The sequence below is a fragment of the Myzus persicae genome, unplaced genomic scaffold (assembly GCF_001856785.1).
Source record: "Myzus persicae strain clone G006 unplaced genomic scaffold, MPER_G0061.0, whole genome shotgun sequence".
In the NCBI taxonomy this organism is placed as follows: Eukaryota; Metazoa; Arthropoda; class Insecta; order Hemiptera; family Aphididae; genus Myzus; species Myzus persicae.
In genome coordinates this window covers 162,163-184,791 of record NW_019104035.1, presented here as the reverse complement: position 1 = coordinate 184,791, position 22,629 = coordinate 162,163, and the positions used below count along the sequence as shown (strand labels likewise).

General features: G+C 28.2%; 2 protein-coding genes across 2 annotated transcripts; both read left to right on the top strand.

Moving 5' to 3' along the window:
• Positions 1-1,431: 1,431 nt before the first annotated feature.
• LOC111037858 (protein ALP1-like) lies at positions 1,432-2,720 on the top strand (the record flags this gene model as incomplete). The annotated part of the gene is made up of 2 exons (XM_022320660.1): positions 1,432-2,271; positions 2,684-2,720. Coding segments are annotated over 2 exons (877 nt in total), but the record flags the coding sequence as incomplete, so codon positions are not given.
• A 1,186-nt stretch (positions 2,721-3,906) lies between these two features.
• LOC111037863 lies at positions 3,907-19,917 on the top strand. Its single transcript, XM_022320664.1, has 14 exons — positions 3,907-4,417; positions 4,579-4,654; positions 6,842-7,022; positions 7,079-7,717; positions 8,098-8,324; positions 8,463-8,718; positions 10,341-10,403; positions 10,476-10,592; positions 12,207-12,474; positions 12,555-12,896; positions 14,838-14,986; positions 15,070-15,231; positions 17,275-17,411; positions 17,788-19,917. The coding sequence occupies exons 3-14, from the start codon at positions 6,864-6,866 to the stop codon at positions 19,829-19,831; spliced, it is 4,563 nt and encodes a 1,520-aa protein (XP_022176356.1). The 5' UTR covers positions 3,907-4,417; positions 4,579-4,654; positions 6,842-6,863; the 3' UTR covers positions 19,832-19,917.
• Positions 19,918-22,629: the final 2,712 nt, after the last annotated feature.

The window sequence follows — 22,629 nt, the reverse complement described above, 5'->3', positions numbered from 1 at the left end:
TGACAAACCGTCTCAGCTCAGAATTGTTTTTCGTATACAATGATATTATATCATTGAATTCAAAATTAACATCCACTTGCACACCTACTGTACAGCAGAGCGACATCAACTTAACCCATCTTTTTTGATTTTTGAGTTACAGTATAAACTAACCTTTTTTTAAAGTTTTTAATCCTTAGGTATACAAATGTAAAATTTTATACATTTTTGCTACCAATAAAATAATTTGTAAATTTTCAATTTGATAAATGTTGTCAAAATTAGAACTTAAAATGCTTGCAAAAAAAATCTTGCCTATGTATTTTTAATATTTTTAAATGGATATTGAAACAATGTTCGAGGATTATTGTATTATAAAGTAAATTTTTTTGATGCAATGAATACAATTTTATTGACATTTGTAGAAAAAAAAACCAAAAAAAATTAAAATTGAAACAGCTCAAAAAGACTCAAAATATTTTTAGTATGTATTTCATTAAGATAAAATAAACATTTGGTGTAATTTGTATGTAACTGTGGTTATTCGTTATTAAATAACAAATGAAATAAGAAAATCGTTCCGTGAGAAATCTATTGAAAATCGAATGTTGTAAAAATTTTAAGTTTTTCTAAAAAACGCTTATAAAAATTTAACTTGACTCTCCAGGAAACATATTTTTATTGTTTAAGGTAGATAAACTTGTTAGGAACTTTGTACTTATTAAATTTTCATATCTATGATATTTTTATATTTCCAACTCATTACTCAACTAATTTTGCAACCTTCCAATGTACTAATACTAGATTCTCTTTCCCAGCAGAAAAGATACTAAAATTGAAAATCGAATCATTATTTCGATAACTTATTGTGTACACACTGAAAAAAACATCATTGTAAAATCATTACATATGCATACATCGCTCTGCTCAAAATCTAAAATAGGCTATTTTGAGCTTTAAAAAAAATGTACATAAGATATTTAATTTTTTTGTTTTCTGTAATAAAAAATAATAAACGTTGTACTTGATGTCACACTCTTATTGTAATCTATAGGTTACACCAACTACAAGTGTAACAGGAAAACATGAAAAAAAAAATGATGCTACTTCACTTCAATGTAGGACAAAAATTGAGGAAATTATATTATTAGGTAAAAAATAATTTAAGAAATATACTCATATCAGCAAATTCCTAAAAAAAATATTTTGAAAAAAGTTATTACGTTCTAAATTAATTTACTAAAAAAATATTGATATTGTAAAAAATTCTAAAAAATAAACTACTTGACTTAGATAATTAATGTTTCTACCATAAAATTGTAAATCATTTAATCTGTCAAGTCTTAATATTACACCCTGTATATGATTATGATTTTTGTATGATTAGGTGTTTTTCTTAAGTGTGTAATTAGGTTTAGATTACTAACTTACACATTTTAAATTATGTTTTAGGTTTCTATCTACGGGAACTCCTTATAGATCATTAGCATTTTCATTTCGTATGGCACATAACACGATCAGTGGAATAATTTATGAAACATGTAACACAATTTGGAATGTTTTTGGACAAATTCATATGCCTTTTCCGACGAAAGATATGTTTTACCAGATTGCTCACGATTTTGAAACTCTGTGGAATTTTCCTAATTGTATCTGGTGCATTGACGGTAAACACATCCGCATAAAATGTCCAAAAAAAACTGGTTCAATGTTTTATAACTATAAAAATTATTTTTCGGTACACTTGCAAGGCGTGTGTGATGCAAAATATAAATTTATTACAGTGGACATAGGAGCGTATGGAAAACAGAGTGATAGCGGTGTATTTACTGAGTCTAATATATATAATTACCTAGAAACAAATTCTTTTAATGTACCACCCAACAGACCACTTCCAAACACAAATATTCCAATGCCTTTTGTTTTATTGGGAGACCAAGGATATCCACTAAAAGAATATTTGATGCGACCATATCCATGCACCACAAATTTGGATCCAGAAAAAGAAATTTTCAACTATCGTCTTAGTCGAGCCAGACGAATGATAGAATGTACATTTGGTATATTAGTATCAAAGTGGAGGTGTCTAAAAACGGAATTACAAGTTAATGAAGATCACGTAGACACAATAGTTAAATGTATCTGTTTATTACATAATATAATTATCGATCAGGAAGGGATTGATGATACGCTTCTTGTAAATATTCATCAAACCAATACAGAAATTGAAATATCAAGACGAAACAATCGTTCTAAAACTGCAGCCTATGCAATACGTGATAATTTCAAAGAGTATTTTAATAATGTTGGAGCTGTACATTTTTAAAATACCTAATTAAGTTAGTAATATGAAATAATTTTAACTTAAAAATTAATAAATTGTATTGACTATAAGTATTTATTACCTATATATCTAACCTTTGATTTTAACTAAGTAGTCAGGTAGATACCTCGATAGATACCTATACCAACCTAATTTAAGATTATTAATAATTTTTAAGATTTAAAATTAGGTTAATAGTATATTGTACCTATTAGCTTTAACCTTACTTACATTATACTATTGTATCTGTATGAATTATGAATAGAAAAATTAATTTTTATAATAGTTTACTTTAATTTGAATACTCACTTTTAGTTTCCATTTCTGTAGCTATTTCATCCCAAAGTTTCCTAATTATGTCTCTATTGTGGTAATGTTTAGATTTTTTATTCCACAAGGCATTGCGGTCATGAACTAAACTAATTAATTTTTCTGAATCAATCATTCTTAGTTTATTATTATTAGTTTAAAAGGATACTCAAATCTGATAAAATTTAAAATATTCAATTCAATTGAAAACACAGGTCCAACCACTCCTACGAGGTTCTCGTAATTGCACAAAATGAACAAGGTACTGTAAATAACTTGCAAGAAGAAATATACAAAAATAATTTTATAGCCCAAAACAATTTTATATAAATAAATTATAAGTGGTAAAATATGGCCATTTTCGTCAATATGACGAAAATAGTTCATGGCTTCATGCTGAAACGGACTCCGCGTCGGGCGGATTCGGCCGGAAAAAACAAAATATTTTGATTTTATCCGACGTCGGACGTATTCGTCCGAATAATTCGGACGTAATCTGACCACAACAATTACATTGCGGGGTATTATTGTTTTCGGCCGAAGACGGCCGTCTTCGGCCGAACTCAATTCCGTCCGAATTCGGATATAGTCTGACCGTAACCTTATACGATTTTAACCGGCCCTAAAAAAGTTAGCGGCCCATCTTTCAATAAGATAAAAACATAAATAGCTATCCATATTTTAATAATATAAGTAATAACATCATAGATCATACAATATAAATATTAAATTATATATGCTATAGTTGACATAGATAAATAATAAATATACTACCAAACAGGCCCAAATGTTAAGCGGCCCACCGAGTTCAACTCAATAACTCCACGGCTTTATCCGGGCCTGGTAGTAGGTACTTACGAAATTGATCTCGTTGCGCATTAATTTTATTTTTAAGGGCATCCGATCGGTTATAGTACAGCTATTATTTATACATCTATTAAATATATGAACTGGGGAAATGCCAAATGGGGAAACATAATTTTATATTGTTATCTACAATGGATATATTACCTTCTACCATCGGAAAACGAAACAAACGTTGATAAATATATACTTAATATTATAAGCTAATAATGATTATTGATTACTCAATAATCAACTGAAATACCGAATTTTTAGTTCTGAATTTCTGATTATTTAGTTTCCACTATTAAGTCCAACAACATGGTAACACGGTTAAACGTGTGGAAACCTAACCTAAACAACCAATCACAGCAAAGGATTTGTATCATATAGTAATATTATTATTATTACTACTCTATGAATTGTATGCAGTATGCACGAATGCGCTCACGTGTATAGTGGAAACCCGCCTTGGTATTTACCATTGGTATGGCTGGTATAATATATTTTTTTTTCTATGGTTATGGATTTTGAGACTACTATTTTTAACATGGCTAATTTATTATATTTAACCATGATTTATAAGCCTTATCCAATCAAAACGCTCGTATAAAACAGCAAATCACGAAACGATTTCCGACTTTCAGTTTCGACTGTTTCGAGTTTTTACTTTTCAGGCTTTTCACCGGATTCAGATAGATTTACAATTTTATTATATCACCATCTCTTATTACTGGGAAATATTTTTAAAACGGACATGAAGGATTGTTTCTGAACTTGACCTGCGGCCTGCGCCTACCTGACAGTCTGACACCTGCACGAGAAGACAGAAGTCAGGAGTATGTATTTGCCGTGGTTTTATAATGATATCGTAATTAATTTATCTCGTCGTCGCGTTTAATACTTCGTCGAATTGATTATTGATTGTAAACTACTGCAGTTGTCGGCCATTGACCCAGGCGGGTAAGTACTTCTTATATTTTCAATTTTACAATCGACCTGGATCGGCGCCTGGAAATAAATCGTATTGTGAACCGTTAAGCTTCACATATTTTATATCACATAGGTACCACATACGACCTAAGTACCTGAACTATATTGTGTTGTAAATGATTTGTATTTAGGTGTACCTATATAATACGGAAGGCTGCACACTGCACACCATCAGCTTTGTCATGATAAGATACATTTTAAGGCAAGGTAATTTAATAATTAATAATGAACTTTGATTATGGTTCATACTACATGATGTACCTACACAAAATGTTGTCATACTTGAAATGGAAGTGTACATTTTTCAAGGAACATATTTTATGATAATCTGAACTCCCACCCAAATGTTTTATTTATAATTTATTCGTTGAATTCTATATAGATTATGTTAGATATATTTGATTTTTCATTTAGAAATATAAAATTTGAAATTCTGTATATTTTGCGGATTAGTATTTTCTGTTAATTGTCTACTCAATGAAATAAGAATGATATATTTTAACCATTATAGGTAGTCCCATGTAAAAGTTCATAATCCTATTGCTGGGATAATGACAAATTTGCTGTATGTAAATGTTAGTGTGAAACCGTCAGTGTGCCTATGGGCCAGTTAATTGATTTAATTTTGATCAATCAATTGATTCTTTCAAACTGGATCCATTATTTGGTTTTAGGTTTTTCGACACAATTTAGGTTTATAGATGACTAAGTCTCTCATAAATTCTCACTAAATTAATTTCCTGCTTACTTGATAAAAATGCCAAATAACAATTATAACAACAACATCAATTAGTCCTCGTCCAAATTTACATGTTGTTGCTGAATTTTTTATTCTTGCATACCAATCATTCACATTTTCATTTGAATTTTGTCTTGAATTATAAAATTCTTCTCGCTGTCTGAAGACTGATACTTTAGGAGAGAACTGCCTATCTAATACAGTACATAATTCTTTATTTGGTCTTTCGGATGGTATTATAGGGTCACACAAATCTTCAAGTGTCTTGCAAGTTTTTTCCCCAATACATGTAATTAACAACGGTACTTTGCGTTCCTCCGGTATTGTGTTTACTAAGAAAAATTTGTTCCATTCTTTCTTGATAAATTGACCATTCTCCATCGACTTGGAACTCTGCCAATGATCCGATCACACCCGTCATCTTTTGGTTATGTTCACCTTGAACTACCTTTTTGGTTTTTCTTTAATTTTACATTAATATATCTACTAAAAAATAGCAAAAACTATTTAATTTCTAAGGGTGCATTTATTTATTTTTTATTATTTTTACTAGGACAATGAATCTGAAGCATTATCTGATATGTTAAATTCAATTGACAGACATAATTTAAAACTGGCACCAGTTCTTGAAGTGTATACTCTTTGTTTGATTCACCTTGACGTTCGTCAGGTTTTCAGGCTCTTTTTCTTTACAGCCTTTAATTAGATTGACAATTTGTGTTTGAACGCTTCATATTTGTTTTATATCTTCGTCGACATTTGTAATATCCTGAGGTAATGACAAAACTTTTCACAACTTATCTTTATGTGTTTTTTATTTTCACATTTTACAATAACATTTATATACTCGTGAACAGAACAATGAATGAATAAATCATCATAAAAGTGAGGTTAACATAAATATAAATTGTAATACAATGTTGCCAATATCATAACACCTATATATTTATTATTTCTTATGATATAGATTGTGTATTTCGACTTAAAATAAAAAAAAATATTTTAGAAATTCAAATGCTGGGCCAACTCCTTAGTTTTTCTTCTGGGTTAACAGCCCAAGAGCTGGTTGGCAGCAACTTTCCATTTGTTTTGCTTCTCTGCTTTTCTTTTCAAATTTTAGTATGTTCTCCAGCATAATATTTGGTCGACTTATGCATTTGAGTGGTAGTCTTTCTTCTATGGATTCTCTATTAGTTTTTCTAGTTTATTTTTGTGCCGTAGAGTATGACTTATCAGTGTATATCTTTTAATTTTCTGGGCTTTTATAAAATGTTTTGTTTTCTATGATAGACTTATTATTTTGTTATATAATCTACCCAACCAATCCTAAAAAAATATCCTGTAAAATAATTCATCAAATATAAATAGCTTTTTTTTCTTCAATCTTCCTTTCTTTAGTTAAGTATCTAATAGTAATTTAAAACAGGTCGTTCCATTTGTTTAGTGCTTTTTTGTAGTTCATTGTATTCATATTATGTTGATAATCATGACACATTTTCAAACACAAGTTTTGCCAATTCAGTTGTCCACATTAGCCATATTTTACCAAGCTGATTTATGTCATACCATGTAATTGTAATGAAATAATTTTTCTATGTAACAACTGCCATATAAAATTATTTATGCCCTATTAAAATAGCTGTCCATTTTTTTAGTATAGAACAACTGGATTAAATTATGGAGAAATCATTAGTTCCTCATAAGTTGACTAACAATGACATTTATGTGACTCATGCTGAATTTCAAGGATGTTTCATAAAAATTTGGGCAAACTTTTACTCTCAAAAGAGAAAAAATTTAGAAAAAAATGTACAAAATTATGATCATTACTCAAGGGTATGAATATTAAATAATTAAATTATTTGATATGGTGACATTTAACTTTTTTAAAGGAATGTAATGCATTAGACCTTTTTGGAAACAAGTTATATGTATATACTTGGAAAAATGACTATGAATCAAGAGTATATAGATGTCAAATTATATATTCAGATTTAGTGGCCAAAACTCACACTATAGTCCTCATAGATTATGGCCGGACTATGGTGGTTTCATATTTTAATGTTAGAGAAGTAATCCAAGATGTAGATCCTTCTTTTTTAATTGATTTGTGTCAAAGAGCCACAGTATATACATTTTTGCTGAGTACTTGTATAAGTAAATCAAAATCAAAATCAGACATTGACTTAATTAATATTTTGTGCAATAAATATTACAAATATCGAAGAGACTTTGAAATTGGTGGTATCACATTCATATCATTATTTGATGTGGACAAAATTTTAGTTGACAAAGGCATAGCAGATAACATCAATTTGGCTACAATGATCACCATTGCTAATAGTATGGAATCAACAATTGAATTAAACAATAAATCCGATATGATCAACAGTTGCCCAATTGCAAGCAAAGCGTTAAGCTTTGGTTCTTTTCTACGATCTCAACGTTTAGATTTCATTACTTTAATAAGCATAAGTGTCACAAGGGTTGTTATAGATAACATATCAATTCTTCTGACAGTCCGGACACTTGTAAGTATATTCATGCAATGCAATATTTTTCAAGAGAGATTTTAAATGTACTTTTATGCTAAATATTATTAGTGGCAAATGGAAACTTATTTTACTTCCTTTTTTTTTGTAATGAAGACAAAATAAGTATTTTTAATATTTGAATTTGCATATAGTGCATGCATAATAATTATTTACAACCATGTTTATTATGTAAAAAATTGTTACAACCTAATCAATATTAAAAAAACCATGTACGCATAATATTTTACATAATATTAAAAATATCTAAAGCTTATAATTAAATAAAACAATTTTAATATTAATATACCTACTAAAAAATAGCAAAAACTATTTAATTTCTAAGGGTGCATTTATTTATTTTTTATTATTTTTACTAGGACAATGAATCTGAAGCATTATCTGATATGTTAAATTCAATTGACAGACATAATTTAAAACTGGCACCAGTTCTTGAAGTGTATACTCCTTGTTTGATTGTTTTTCATAACAAACTGGTTAGAGCTATAATCTTAGAAGTAAAAATTGATAGATTGTACATTGATCTAGTAGATTATGGAATTAAAGAATTAGTACCTAGGACTGCAGTTTTTGAAATACCTTCCAAGTAAGGTTAATATAGGTTAATATATAAGTAAGGTAATATATTTGAATGTGGCTAAAGATGTATTTTTTCTTCGATAGCACCTAATTATACAATTATGTTTTATAATAATTAATAACATTTGTAAACTTTATTTTTTAGTTACTATGTAATTGAAATGCGATCTTTGAATGTGGTACTGGACAAGCCAAAAGATACTATTGTAGACCAAAACATATTTATTCAAAAGAATTTTCAAATGTTACCATTGAAAATAGATCCTAGTTTTGGTTTATACAAAGTTAAATTATTCAAAAAAAATAATGAAGAGCTTATTGAAGTATGCAATGTATCAAATGATACATATGATTCAATATCTATGAAGTCACAAGAAATGTTTTCAATAACAGAAATAAATGTATGTATTCAGTTTAAAATATTTTTAAAGATATTACTTATGTACCAGGGTAATAATAATAAATGAACCATTAATTAATTACGAGTCTTAAACAATAATTAAGATGAAAATTATTTTGATGTTTGATTCTTCACAAATGTAACAAATTATGGTGTTTTCACAAATCATTAGTGAACTTTATAAGTTCGCTAATTTTTAATCACAGTATATGTTAAATTAGAAATGATAGAAATAACTGTTTTCCACAAGTTAACATTCAGGAGATGTCGATTTTGGAAATTTTATTAGTTAGAGAAAATGCGCACATCAAACAATTGTAAGATAGAGACAATACATGCAAGTGTGGCGTCCTCTTAAAAAGTTTTATGATAATTTGACTTTATTATCAACTTTTATGTACATTTGTAAATTTAAATGAATTGTGATATTTAATTTTTTTGGAGAATATTTATACATTGCTGTAACATATTGTCAAACACACAGCAAAAGTTTCTTACAAGTATTCAATACCCATCCATTTAACAACATTTTCTAATAAACAATATTTTTCAGAACCAACCCAAATTAGATCCATTTAATTCTATTAAACGAATTTATCTTTACTACAAAATATTTTTGTTACCTTTGAGAACTTGTAATACTGAAGTTTCACTGTTAATAATTATCAATCATTTTTTTAAATAGGAGATTTTACTCAACGATAACTTAATAAAAATGATTTTTTGTGAATTTGTTTTGTCTATGTAGCTTGTAGGCCAAATAGAGAATACAAATAAAGCGCTGACCTCTTAATGGGATTCCAGGGGGAAAGAGCAATAGAAAACAGTTGATTTACTAATTTATAAAAATTAATTATATTATTAATCCTATAATAATCATATACTTACCAACGATTTTATTTTGGAACCCAAAAGTTATAACGAATAATACATATAAGTAGCGAATGACTAAAAAAATAGTGGATTTAATGTTAAATAAAATTCTACTTTGAATTTTGATATTAAATCTATTAAAAATACAAAAAAAAAAATTTACATACTTTTATGTAATAATACTGTAAAAAAAAAATGTTTTAAATTTTGCAAAATAGATGATAATATATAGATTAACAATTTATTATTTTTATTAAAATTAATTAATATAATAATATATAATTAATTAATATGTAACCAGGCACATAGTCACTATTTATAAAATATAGTGTTTAATTGAAAATTTAAATGCAACTTGGTGGGAGAGGCTCACACATTTCATATATTTTTGGTTTTTTACTGCCAGGAGGAAGGGTGAGGGTTATACCGTTTTCAAAGTGGCTCAAAACATATTATGGAAGAAAGTCCATCATAATTTATGTAGTTCTCATATATCGCTTTAAATAGTTTTGCCAAATAAGTGGAGGGATGCTATCCCACCTTAACCCTCTCCCCACTTGGTTACACACAAAATACCCCCACAGGCTACACTCCTACATGTTATGACATGATCATATCACTTATCATAAAGAAACATAGGTACATTGTGTTTTGAGTATTTGAATTAAATTGTATGTAAATAACAATTTTGAAATCACCTTAACTGTAAAGACCACAATGGCAGTTGTATGAATGTATTTATTTTTGCAGGATGAGATTAAAAGTATTGAGAATAATGCTGAAAATTGTACAACACCAATCAACCATCTTAATGTAAGTATAATGTCCTGTGTTATATGATTGATAAAATAAATCTTATTGAAATAACCTAACTTAATATTTCAGGGTTTTCAAAAAGAAATAGTAAACATAAATTCAGAAACAAAAGAAAACATAGATTCAGAAATTAAAGAAATCATAAATCTGGAAGTAATGGAAAAAGAACCAAAAGTTACGAAACAAGTGAGGTGGTTGACAATATCTTAATACTTTTTTACACTTGAGGATAGAATTTACCGGGGAATTTACTGTACATGCACTGAAAACTCACTTGTAAAACATCACAAAAATTATTTACTTCAATAAATTGTAAAGTTATGTATAGTTATTAATCTATAAATAACCATATTTTTATGTATATGTAATTATAAAAAAATAAAACCAAAGAGCACATTTCAATCAATTAATTGTTAGACAGAGTGATGGTTTTACTATGCACTGTTGCTGGTTGAAACTAACATTTTTCTGGGTTGGCAACTTTCTTATTAAAGATAATACCATCATCTCAAACCCGTGGCAAAAACCTATGGTGTCCAAATTAAAATTCTGCCTAACAGGTGACCGGACTGGACCTTGGACTTCTGGTTAAATAAATGTGCCATACAACAAAAAATTCAAATTTTATATATTTACAAACAATTGTTTGATTAAATATTGCTAAAAAAGAAGAAGAACCAAAAGTGTATATTTTTGTAAACAAATTTAAACATGGTTTTTAGATTTCAAGTCATTAAAAAACAACAATTTTTAATATTTTATCCTTATAGTTTTTTGGGTGACAATATGCAGTTTTAATTTTATATTCTAAAACATAATCCAGTGGTCGCCGCTTATTGGACTCACGGTTAACTGACTCATTCGCCTATTATACTCAAAACAGCTGGTCCCGATTTGCACATTTACAAACACAGCAAAAAATTCGTCCATTCGACTCACACGCTGGTTAATAGGATCATTTGAAAATAAGATTAATAAGTAAAATATGTACATACACTGAGCAAACGTATTATAAATGTGAAATAAGTCGGTATCGGTATTTTGCGCTTCAAATTGTATGTATAGGGATTCAGCAAATAGGCGATTTTGACGTATTTGAGCAATATAAATCCTACGAAGATATGATTATGAAGTTGGCCGAAGAAAGGAAAATCCAATCAACCCTAGATGGGTTTTTATCGAAAAATTAATTAGATTTTACATATATTATTATATTACATATTATTTTATTTTTAATTGCGTATAGCTAGATTTTTAATTTTGTACATACATACCTTGAATCTCAAAAAATATTTTTAAATAAAATACGTTTTTAAATTTAAAGATTTTTAAAAAAAAATTTTGAGTCATTCGCCTTATTAACTCATTCGGTTAATGGACTCAAATGGTCAGGTCCCAAAGTGAGTCCAAGAAGCAGCAACCACAGTATTTTTATAAATATTTTGATTAATAAAAATTGAATTTAAGATGAGTAGTTAATGAGGTCTAAGCATTCAAAAGTTAATACGAGCTGAGTATTGGACCAACATTTTATATGGGGTAACCGTATTCCACTCCACTCATCAACCCTTTAAATACTTATAAGCAATAAGTAATAACTCATAAACTTCTAGTCCTTAATTTGATTTTTATGTATCAAAATATCCTGCTTTTGAAAATGAAATGAAAACTGTATGTTGTCATTCAAAATAAGTAAAAAAAATTTTAAAAGAATGTAAGGATTATGAAGATATTAAATGAATATGTATATAACATTATAAACAACATTTAAATAATATGTATACAACAATTTTTTTTTAGATATTCCCAATAATGTTTTTAAAGAAAGAAGCTTTAAATAACGCACAAGAAATTATTGGTTCATTGATTTATTACAAATCACCTTTTAACTTTAGTGTGAGACAATACAGTCCAAATTTTGAACCTTTTATGGACCTTATTAAAAATATGTTGGAATCTCGTTGTATTTTGAAAAAAATTGATCTTGTGGAAAATATGTATGTTATTTATCAATCAAAAAATTCTATTTTTCGTGCTAAAATAGTTGAAATGGATTCTACAATTGAAAGTTAGCTACTTTGATTTGATTGTTGGGTGCAATATTTTACCACTATTAGGCTAAAAATTATTGAATTTATATATTTATAGAGATTAAATTACAATTGATTGATGAAGGAGATAAAATAATCAATGCATATTTTGACAAAATCATATTGTACAATTTTATTGAAAGTGATTGTTATGTACCTGGACAATTAGTAATAGATTGCTCATTAAGTGACATGTGGTTCCCTGTTATGGATACTGATATTATATTAATGTTACAACCACACTTTAAAATAGGTCAACTATATAAGGTACTGATTGTAGAAACTGATGAGTTTGGTACCAATGTTGTGCAGATGATAAAAAAAGATACTAGTGTTGATGTTTCGAATGCTATACTTCAGTCTGGAATTGGGCAACGTTTAAATGCTGCTATGAAAACAGGTAAATTGCAGATTTTATTTAAGACGGCTCTTAGTGGCTATTGTTTAAGAGCCAACATTTAGGCAATTTATAATCTGCTTTTGTTGGTTGTTAATGATAATAAGTGTGAGTGAGGATTCCTTACCTGCCTGCGGGTTGACTAGGCAACTACAGTATATAGCACACGTATGCACATGTATATTTCAATGCTTGAAAATATTTTTGTACTACTGTGAGTACACGACAATAAGTAATAACGCCAATAAAGTGGTGAAAAATGAACACACTTTTAATTGTCAAATTTTAATTTTGAAAAAGATTTTAATTCGTTAGCTTCTATTATATGTTTTGTTAGAGATGTATTTTCAATATTTTGAAAAGTATATGTAATATAGTTTTAAACAAATTTATATGATTTCTCAAACTAAACATGTAAAGGGCCAATGAGACAAAAAATTTAAAAAAATTCCTGCAAAGCACTGAAAAAAGATTTACAAATTTAAATTAGTATTTAAAATTATAATTGGACTATTAGAATTATGTTTAGTTTTTGCCAGCTTATAGGTAATAAACAAATTAAATATCCAATTGCTTAGGGCATCCTTAATAGAACTACAACTATTGATGAGATAAACATGATCCATTTAAGTAAATGTTATGATACTTCTGTAGTATTATTAATATAAGATAAAGATTAAGCTATCGATATGAAGGTTAGTGATATGGTCGTTGGGACTTCTCTTGCACACTATTTTCATTATTGTTAAAGTGATCTTATAGTAATTGAATTTATATGATTCAACTATTGTCGTCAGTACTCAGTGTTTAGACAGAAGTGTATAGTTATATTGTAATTGTGTCTAATGACTAGCAAGTGTCTACATTGCTTGCTAAATAATGTCATTACTTAAGTGAATTTGTCTACAATACCACCATCTTTAATGATTTAATCTACCATCATCCTCCTATACTACTAGCCATACTAGTGTGATTATACATAAGACAGCAAGTATTAAATATTTAGGAATTGTTAAGTTAGTTAGTCAGTTGTTTTTTTATTGATGAACATTTTAAATGGAGTATCCAAATTGTTATATTGGTTCAGGTATTTGACAATTGTTTTTTAAATTTAAATCATTCAAATGTATTTTGAATATTAACAATCTTAAGATGGTGTACTTTGCATTAGTACAATCTCTTTTATTATGTGCAATTTTCGTATGGGATGGAACAAACAAAACTAGTTTGCATTAATTAGAAGTTGTGGTAAACACTTTAATTAAAATCATACTTAATAAAGATCGATTTTCTCAACTATCCAACTGTATTAAAATGTTTTTATTCTAAAATATTAATGGGCTTTATTTAAAAAAATATTTTACTCCAATTATTTAAAATGGACATCAGCAGCTATACTATACAGCATGCACACAATTATACTCAACAATCTGAACGATTATCAAATTTAAATTAAGTGGAGTTTAAACAGTCTTTGGTTAGAAAAGTGTAATTTTTGTTGTAACTTCTGTATGCAGGAAATTCAACATTGATCTAAGTCATATGAAAATATAGAATAAAAAAAACAATTTATAAATTACATACACTTTAGATCCAAATAATATGTGCATTTAATAATTTTAATATTTCTATTTTTACTTTTGTTTTTGTATCTTTTTTATCTTGTTTATACATACTAATATTAACTTTTGCTGTAGCTTTTAGTTAATGTATATTATAGATTATGAACTATCTTCTATCATAAACTATGCTTATTGGGGAAGTGTGAATATTATGTACTTTTTCTTGTAATACTAATACAATAATGTATTTATTGTTGTTATTGACAATTAAAAATTTTTTTATTATTATATCATATTCTTCAATATAAAACTACCAAACTAGTATAACCTTAGAAGTTTAGTTTAATTATTAACAATTTTTTAACTGTAAATATTTTTATAGATGAAAATCCATACGAAGAAAACTTATTAATAGGTCAAAGTTTTCTCTCATACGTTTATAACTACCATTTAAAACTTGGAATTCAACCCGAACCAAATACTGTTGATGAACTGGAAGAAGAAATTGTGAAACACATTAATGAAAACCCTGTAAGTTCACTCTTGTTTGTTAATAATAATTTTAATGTTGTCACTATAATTTAACCATGATTTGTTTAATTTGTTATGCACAGGATTCTAAATCAATTGATATCAATTATTTACAAAATACATATTGTTTGGCAACTGTCGATAATGATCATTGGTATAGAGCTTATATTAAAAACATAAATGAAGAGTCCATCATAGTAAACATGTTTGACATTGGTTTATTGACTGATGTTTCCTTAAATCAGGTTTTTGCTTTATTAACATTTTATTAAATCCAAAATATTGATTTAATTTATTTAAAACCAGGTTTTGAACTTCATGCATTTGCATATTTCTTAGGAAGTTGCATATTCAAAATCAAATTAAATAAAAATCCGTTCATGATATATACAACCAAAGTATTGAAATGTGTGTTGTATTTCTTAATTTATAAGATTTTGCATGTTTAAATCATATTAAGAAGACATTATACCCACATGTGTTGTCTCCGTCTTACAAGAGCGTAACATATCAAATTTTACGTTCAGCAGATCACGTTTAGCTCAGTTAGCTTAAAAATTAGAGCGAATTGATCTCGTATTAAAATTAAAGGTAAGGTTTTTACGGAGGGCTTTTCATGGATTATCTCATTATATTTTAATTTTAAAGAAAGTTATGAGTATTAAAAAATTGTAAATTGTTTGTACAACTTAAAATACTCATAACTCTCAATCATCAATTCACGCTAATTTTTAAGTTAACTGGGTTAACGTGATCTGCTGAGCTTAAAATTTGGGATGTTACGCACTTGTAAGACGGAAACAACCCATGCGGTTATAACGTCCTCTTAATGCATGTTGTGTTCATAATTAATGGTAGTTGTCTTATTTTGTTGTATTATTATTTATTATATTTTGTAGTAATAATGTCTGTTGATCACACAATCAATAAATAATTTACTATAAATCAACCACAAACTAATGTTCAATATTATACTGAGTGTCAATTTTAAATTTTTAATGGTTGGCATGGTCTTATTTAACATTAATGCAATAAAAAGAATAATTTTTACCAAGAGCTCAATGGCCTCCATAGAGTTTTGGGGAAGTACGAAAACAATTTAGTACTGTTGATGATATTGTAGCTTATGTAAAAAAAAATATTCTAAAAAGCATAATTTCAAAAATACTTCATAACATAAAATAATTCAATATTATATACTGTACATTTGGGCTTTTTTTTAGTGCATACCTATACACATATTTCACTGTTTAGTTCTGAGCCCTGGTTATAACCTATTAATTAAATCTTGTACACATTTTTCACTAATTTGTATGTATAATTGAGTGTTGATAATTTAAGGGAAGTAAAAATAAATTTGCTTTGATGAAATAAAGACATCCATTCACCAAGCATGCTCACCACCTTTTTCTTCTTCAATAATGAATGTTATTCAAAATTTGATTTTTTTTTTTTAAATTTAAATTTGCATTTTATTTTAAAATAACTAGCAAAGCTTTTGTATTTTTAAAACCATATTTTCAAAGTCTTGAGATTTGTTGTACTACTTAAGAAGTATCCTGTGGAAATACTGTTTTTTCTAATGAGAACACTTCTATTCAACTATAAATTATTCAGTAGGTAATTTTTCTGAAATTTTCAACTTATAAAAATAAAAATTTGTACGAGTAGTTTTTGAGTTAAGGTAAAAGGTCCACAGTTTTGAGTTTATAAAATATGGGGGTTATGGTGATTTGAAACTTGTAGTCATAAATATTAATCTATCAGAATTAATAATTTGTAAAATTGGCCCAATTATATTAAATACTAAATCCAATTTCATGTCTATTTAATATTTATGTAAAACCAGTTTTAATGACTATTATAATTAGTACAAAAATTGTAATAACTAACGAACTAGTTATTCAAATTTGAAATATGGACATCAAAATTTTCAAAAAAATTATTCTCAATGAATGTACAGTAAAAGAGGAGGGTTCTCGTTTGAAAAACAGAAGTTATTATCACCATTGGATACTTCTTAAGTTGTACAAAATAATCAAGAACTTGAAAGTATGGTCTTTGGGTTTAAATTGGGTATATTTAAAAATTATAATAATTCAATTTTTAATAAGTTTATTATTAAAGAAAAAAGTGGAAATGAACACGCTTGGTGAATCACTCTATATATACTGTTACACACCTCAAAAACAAAAAAAAACTTTGAGTTATTGAGTTATTATATTCAACTTAATTAAATTTATTTTAAAATTAAAGTCTTTTAAAGATAATATTCAAAACTTTTTTAGATTCAACCAATTACAAGTAATTTGATGAGAAGACCTCAGCTTTTTTTGAATTGTTGTATGGAAACTAACTTAGACTTAAAAATTACTGAAAAAACTTTGTACAAAATAACAGTAAAATCCATCGATCCTAACGGAATGTAAGTTTACACATTTTGAAATCATGTTTAAATATTTTTTAGAGACAGTTAATCATCTGTTATATTTGTCAGATACATATAGCTTATTAAACTAATCTTTACATTTTTAATTTTCTATCCAAAATGTTATGTTATTGTAACAGAGTTATTGCTCAGTTTTTCTATGATTTGTATAATATGTTAAATTATGCAATAGTTCACTTTAAATTTAATGATTTTGTTAACATATGTATAATTCAAGTTACTACAAAATATATTCTATAATTTTAGAACTATTGTTATCGGTACAATTTATATCATACAAATTAAAACTAACTGGATAATAATAATTAGTTTAAATGTATACATTATGTGTTAATATTTTTTGATTTTCTAGGTTACGTATAAATATAAAAGAACATAGTTCTGCTCCACTTTCCACTCCTATTGTTCGGGGCATTGAAAAAATATCATTTTTACATGTTGATGATGACTTGAATTACTTGCAAATATCTAAAGACATATCAAAAGTTGAAAAAATATCTGAAAATCTATCAAAACTTTCTGGCAAATTAAAAAGTAAAGCTACCATGGTACCGGGAGACATAAGCATGTTTGAAAGTCATGGTAAATATTATAGATGTGTAGTTAAATCGATTAATTCCAAATTGGCAGTTGTACATTGCATTGACTTTGGTTATGAAAAACAAATAGAGAAGGAAAAGTTACAATGTTTGGGAAGTACTAAAATAGCCCTGTTACCAGCACTTGTCATCACTGTTAAGACATTTCCAATGGCATGTCACATTTCCAGAACACCGTTCCTAGCCAATATGCACGTAGACCTCAACGGAACACTTATTATTTCGCCAAACAAAATTACACCAGGACAGTCGCAAAACATGTTAATGGAATCTCTTAAAAATGGTTGTTTAGTGAGAGTCACTTGTATTAACTCAGGCAGTGAGTGTTGGATTGTTCCTCATTTACTTAATGATAAGCTAAAGATTATTATGGATGTTCTTGTAAAAATGCAATCAAAAATGATACCAGCTGTGACTGAAATTGGTTCTATGTGTGCTGCATTACATTCAATAACAAAAAAATGGCACAGAGCTTTGATATTGGACATTGATGGAAGTGCTGTAAATGTTTTGTCAATAGATTCAGGTGAACAGTTTAAAGCATTGAAAACCACTAAATTGGGTAGTGAAATTCAGAAAATACCAAATTGTGCTTTGCGTTGTCAAGTGGTGTCAAATGTTGACATTAATACACTTTTAAACAAAGATGTTGAATGTAAGCTGTTGTCTTATACTCAGTCGCTACTTGAGGTGAAATTATTTGCAAGTTACATTAACAAATCGGATATTACTTCCAGTGTGTCAACAATGCCAGAGAAACAAAATAATGAAAATGATTTGATTATACCTGAAGTAGAAACTGTGGTTATCAAGTATATTGACACATTCCAATATTTTTATGCGCACTCTGAGAGCTTATCAATGATGTACATACAACGTATTTCTGAAGAATTGGACGTGAGCATAGTTGAATTATATTTAAATGATTCCATGGTTGGTTCCATTGTTGTTACACACAGTATTCATTTTAATTGTTGGTGTAGAGCCAAAATAGAAATAATCACCAATGGCATCAGTGCTAAATGTTATCTATTGGACTTAGGTGAATATGAAGAATTTACTGAATTCTATAAGCCTACAGAATTCCTTTGCATGTGCCCTCCATTGGTAAGACGCTGTTCATTGTATGCACCTAAGTTGGCCGGCCGAGAAAATGAAATTTGGTTTCCTGATGTTAATGATATGTTTGAATACATTACAACAGTTGATGGTATCAAGTTTAATATGATTATAAAAACCCATGGAGATCCTTGTGTGGTCTCTTTGCAGCTAGAAGATTCTGACATTAGTGAAATGATGAATCCTCTACTCGTTCATTTGACACATGTTAAGTCTTTTACAGATTTCAAAATTAAAGCAATATCTAGTGATGAGAAATTTATATCCCAATTGTTGAAAAGTTATATTAATAAAACGGATATGGTGGAGGTTCAAAACCCTAGAGTTGGTGAGTTGTATCTTACCAAAATCAAATCAAAATATGCACGTGTGAAGTTTCAATCATTTAGCGGTTATAAGTATTTAATCGTTGACATAGATGATACGTTGGATGTTTTGGCTGTTATGAATTTGTATGAATTACCAGAAAGTATACGCAACATTTCTATATTATGCATGACATGTTCCTTGATTCTTGATGATTATAAAGAGTATAGTTTGAGTAACTTCCAAAAGTTGGCGAACCCCAAAAATACATTTGTTATGTGCATCATTACAGAGAATGATGGTAGAACTCCAAATCAAGTTAAACTTTATCTTGAAAACAAAAACGTTCTTGATTGTATAAAGTTCCAATAAATTAAGTGTCAATAAGTTACATACATTTACTTAACCAAATTATAAAGTACAAGATTTTTTAGTTTCTATTTTTTTTTACTACAAAGTATACGGAAGTTATTGTTTTTATATTATTAAATTAAATTAAATTTTTTCTTGTTCTATGATTTGAATTGTTGTACTTAAATTAAATTATAAAATTTGTTTGCATTTTAGTGTTATGTTAGACTAAGTTTTTTTAGTAGTTTTGATATGTAAAGTATTTAGTTTCCAAATGGTAATTCAAAGATAGTTGAGGTCTTCCATTAAATTATATGTATTTTAGTCGAATCTTAATGACTGAAAGTTTTTCTTGTCCTGGAACTTGGAAGTGTTTCAATTGCAGATACAATAATTATGGTATTACCCTATTTATAGATTTGTTTGTAAAACTAATTGTGCGTGTCAGCCGTCATGTAGGTATATATTATACATATATACCACATACCTCCTTGGTAATTTCTTTGTGTACTGTTATTAATCACTAATTAAGTATACTCTGTTCAAAATGAGATCGGACCTCGGCTGCCGAGTTGTGCGCATGAGCTTGGCAGCGCCCGATATGTCGCTGTAGTGGGGACGGCGTCTGACCATCGCGGAACGAAAACTGGTCGCCGCCGAGGTCCGATCTCATTTTGAACAGACTTAAGTGTTATAATAGGTTTATTATTTTTATATAATTAACTGAGTATATAATAATATTATAGTGATGTCGTGATTGGCTTTAGTCACAAATGTGTTCTGAGTGCCAGTACTGGACGGTGTCACTAGTTCCTGGATGCATGACCACCCGGGTGGTCAATCATAATTTTGATTATGATTCTTTAAAGTTTTCAAAAAAAATGATCCACTTCATAATAATTGAGGTGGTGTATAAGAGGAGGGTTCTCATTTGAAAACAGAAGCTTGTATTTCCACATGCTGGCGCGGCTACGGCGGTGAAGATCGTTGCGGTCGGCCGGTCGCAACTGTGCAGTGATGGAGGCGGTGGGTGACACTTAAAAGAAAATAGTATTGCACACACTTTGGTTGGTTTGATACAGTAAATGGAATTTTATTTACGTGAGTAGTTATTCGCTATAATTTATGTTAACATTATAAGAACAAATGGATTTACGAGATGTGGTAGGTTGTGCGGCGATTAACGTGCTGCCCACGCTACGACCGGCTTAAGATAGGCGATAGCGAGACCGTCGCCGGCCGCCGACGGACGGTACTTGTGCAGCGCGACTTGTCTTCCCGTCCCCCCTAGTGCCTTTGCAGTGCGGCTGGAGAGTTGACAAAGTCGCGTTAGTTGAATATAGGCACAATTTTATTAGTTTTTAAAATATTGTATAATCAAAAATATATTAAAATATAGTCTCTATAGAGTTTTGAAAAAACATATCGTCATTTTTAAATATTTAAAAATGTCACAAAAAATATAAATTATAATACAAGTATATGTCTAGTTTTAAAAAATTACAATCGTAAGTATAGGTCACATTTTAAAAAATCTTATAATTAAAAGAAACAGTTTTCATAAATGTGTACCCACTAATTTCATTGGAATTTTTTTTTGTAATTGTGTCTTCTGTAGTTTTTAAACGATTTTATATTTTTTGGGTTTTTGGGTAATGTAAACCACACATTTTTTTTTAACCAACTAATATTATTTTTTATTATTATTATAAATTATAATCATTATCTATTTATAGTATTAATCTCTTTAAAAACAATCATTATTAATTTTATTCATGTACCATAATATTATGCATATTTTGATTGAATAACAAAAAAAAAATTAACAAGTATTACAATTTTATCTTTGTAATAAATTATAATTTTATTATTATCTATTTATTTGAAGAAGATTTAGAAGCAAGGCACTTGGAAATACATAGTATGTCTGATTTTCTGCACTTAATTTTTGGCGGAAAAGGGCTATGGCGGGAACGGGTAACTCCCCATTCTAGGACAATTTTATTGAGTTGGTAGAAGGTAATTTGCTTATCTGCATCATTTTTTTCGGCGCAACACTACTGCACACTTTACCTTTTTATATTTGAGAAAGCAAAACACGATTGCGCTCCCTTTACCTATGTTCTTTGAGCAAACACAAATATTTAAATAAATATCAATTAAAAAAATGTACCAACATTAATAATAACGTAATACGTATACTAAAAATTGTACAATAATTATAACTAATTAATTTTGTCTAAGTTTACATCAGAGTTATGATTTATGAAAATGTCGACTATTTGATTCGAATGTATTAGGTATAATGTATGAACGATATTAGGTATATTACATAGATATTCTAAAGAAATTAGAAATAATGACTTATAACTAGAGGCCGGAGGTATGTGCAACTATGTAAATAAAAACTTCAAAAGTATGCTTATAGTTAGGTACTCGTACATAATGCTTTTAACAATACTGAAATATGGGATACAATTTGACTCTAATATTTTTATTCATAGATACCGTTTGTTAATACAATTTAGTCGTATACACTGTAAAATATAACTTAAATGTTAGGTTCCAGCACCAAACATATTAATATGTAATATGGGTACTTCAAATAAAAAGTAGACAAAATGACTGATAATCGAATGTGTAACATTTAATTACCTATCTCTTTTTATTTTTTATTCAATTGAAACTGAGCTTGAATTATAAAGTAAGCCAACGCTTTATTTAATAAAAAGAGTAGTTGTCTTGGATTAATCTCACATATTCCATATAATTCAAAATGAAATTGTTCATGATGTCTTCGTAGAATAAAAAACTTTATC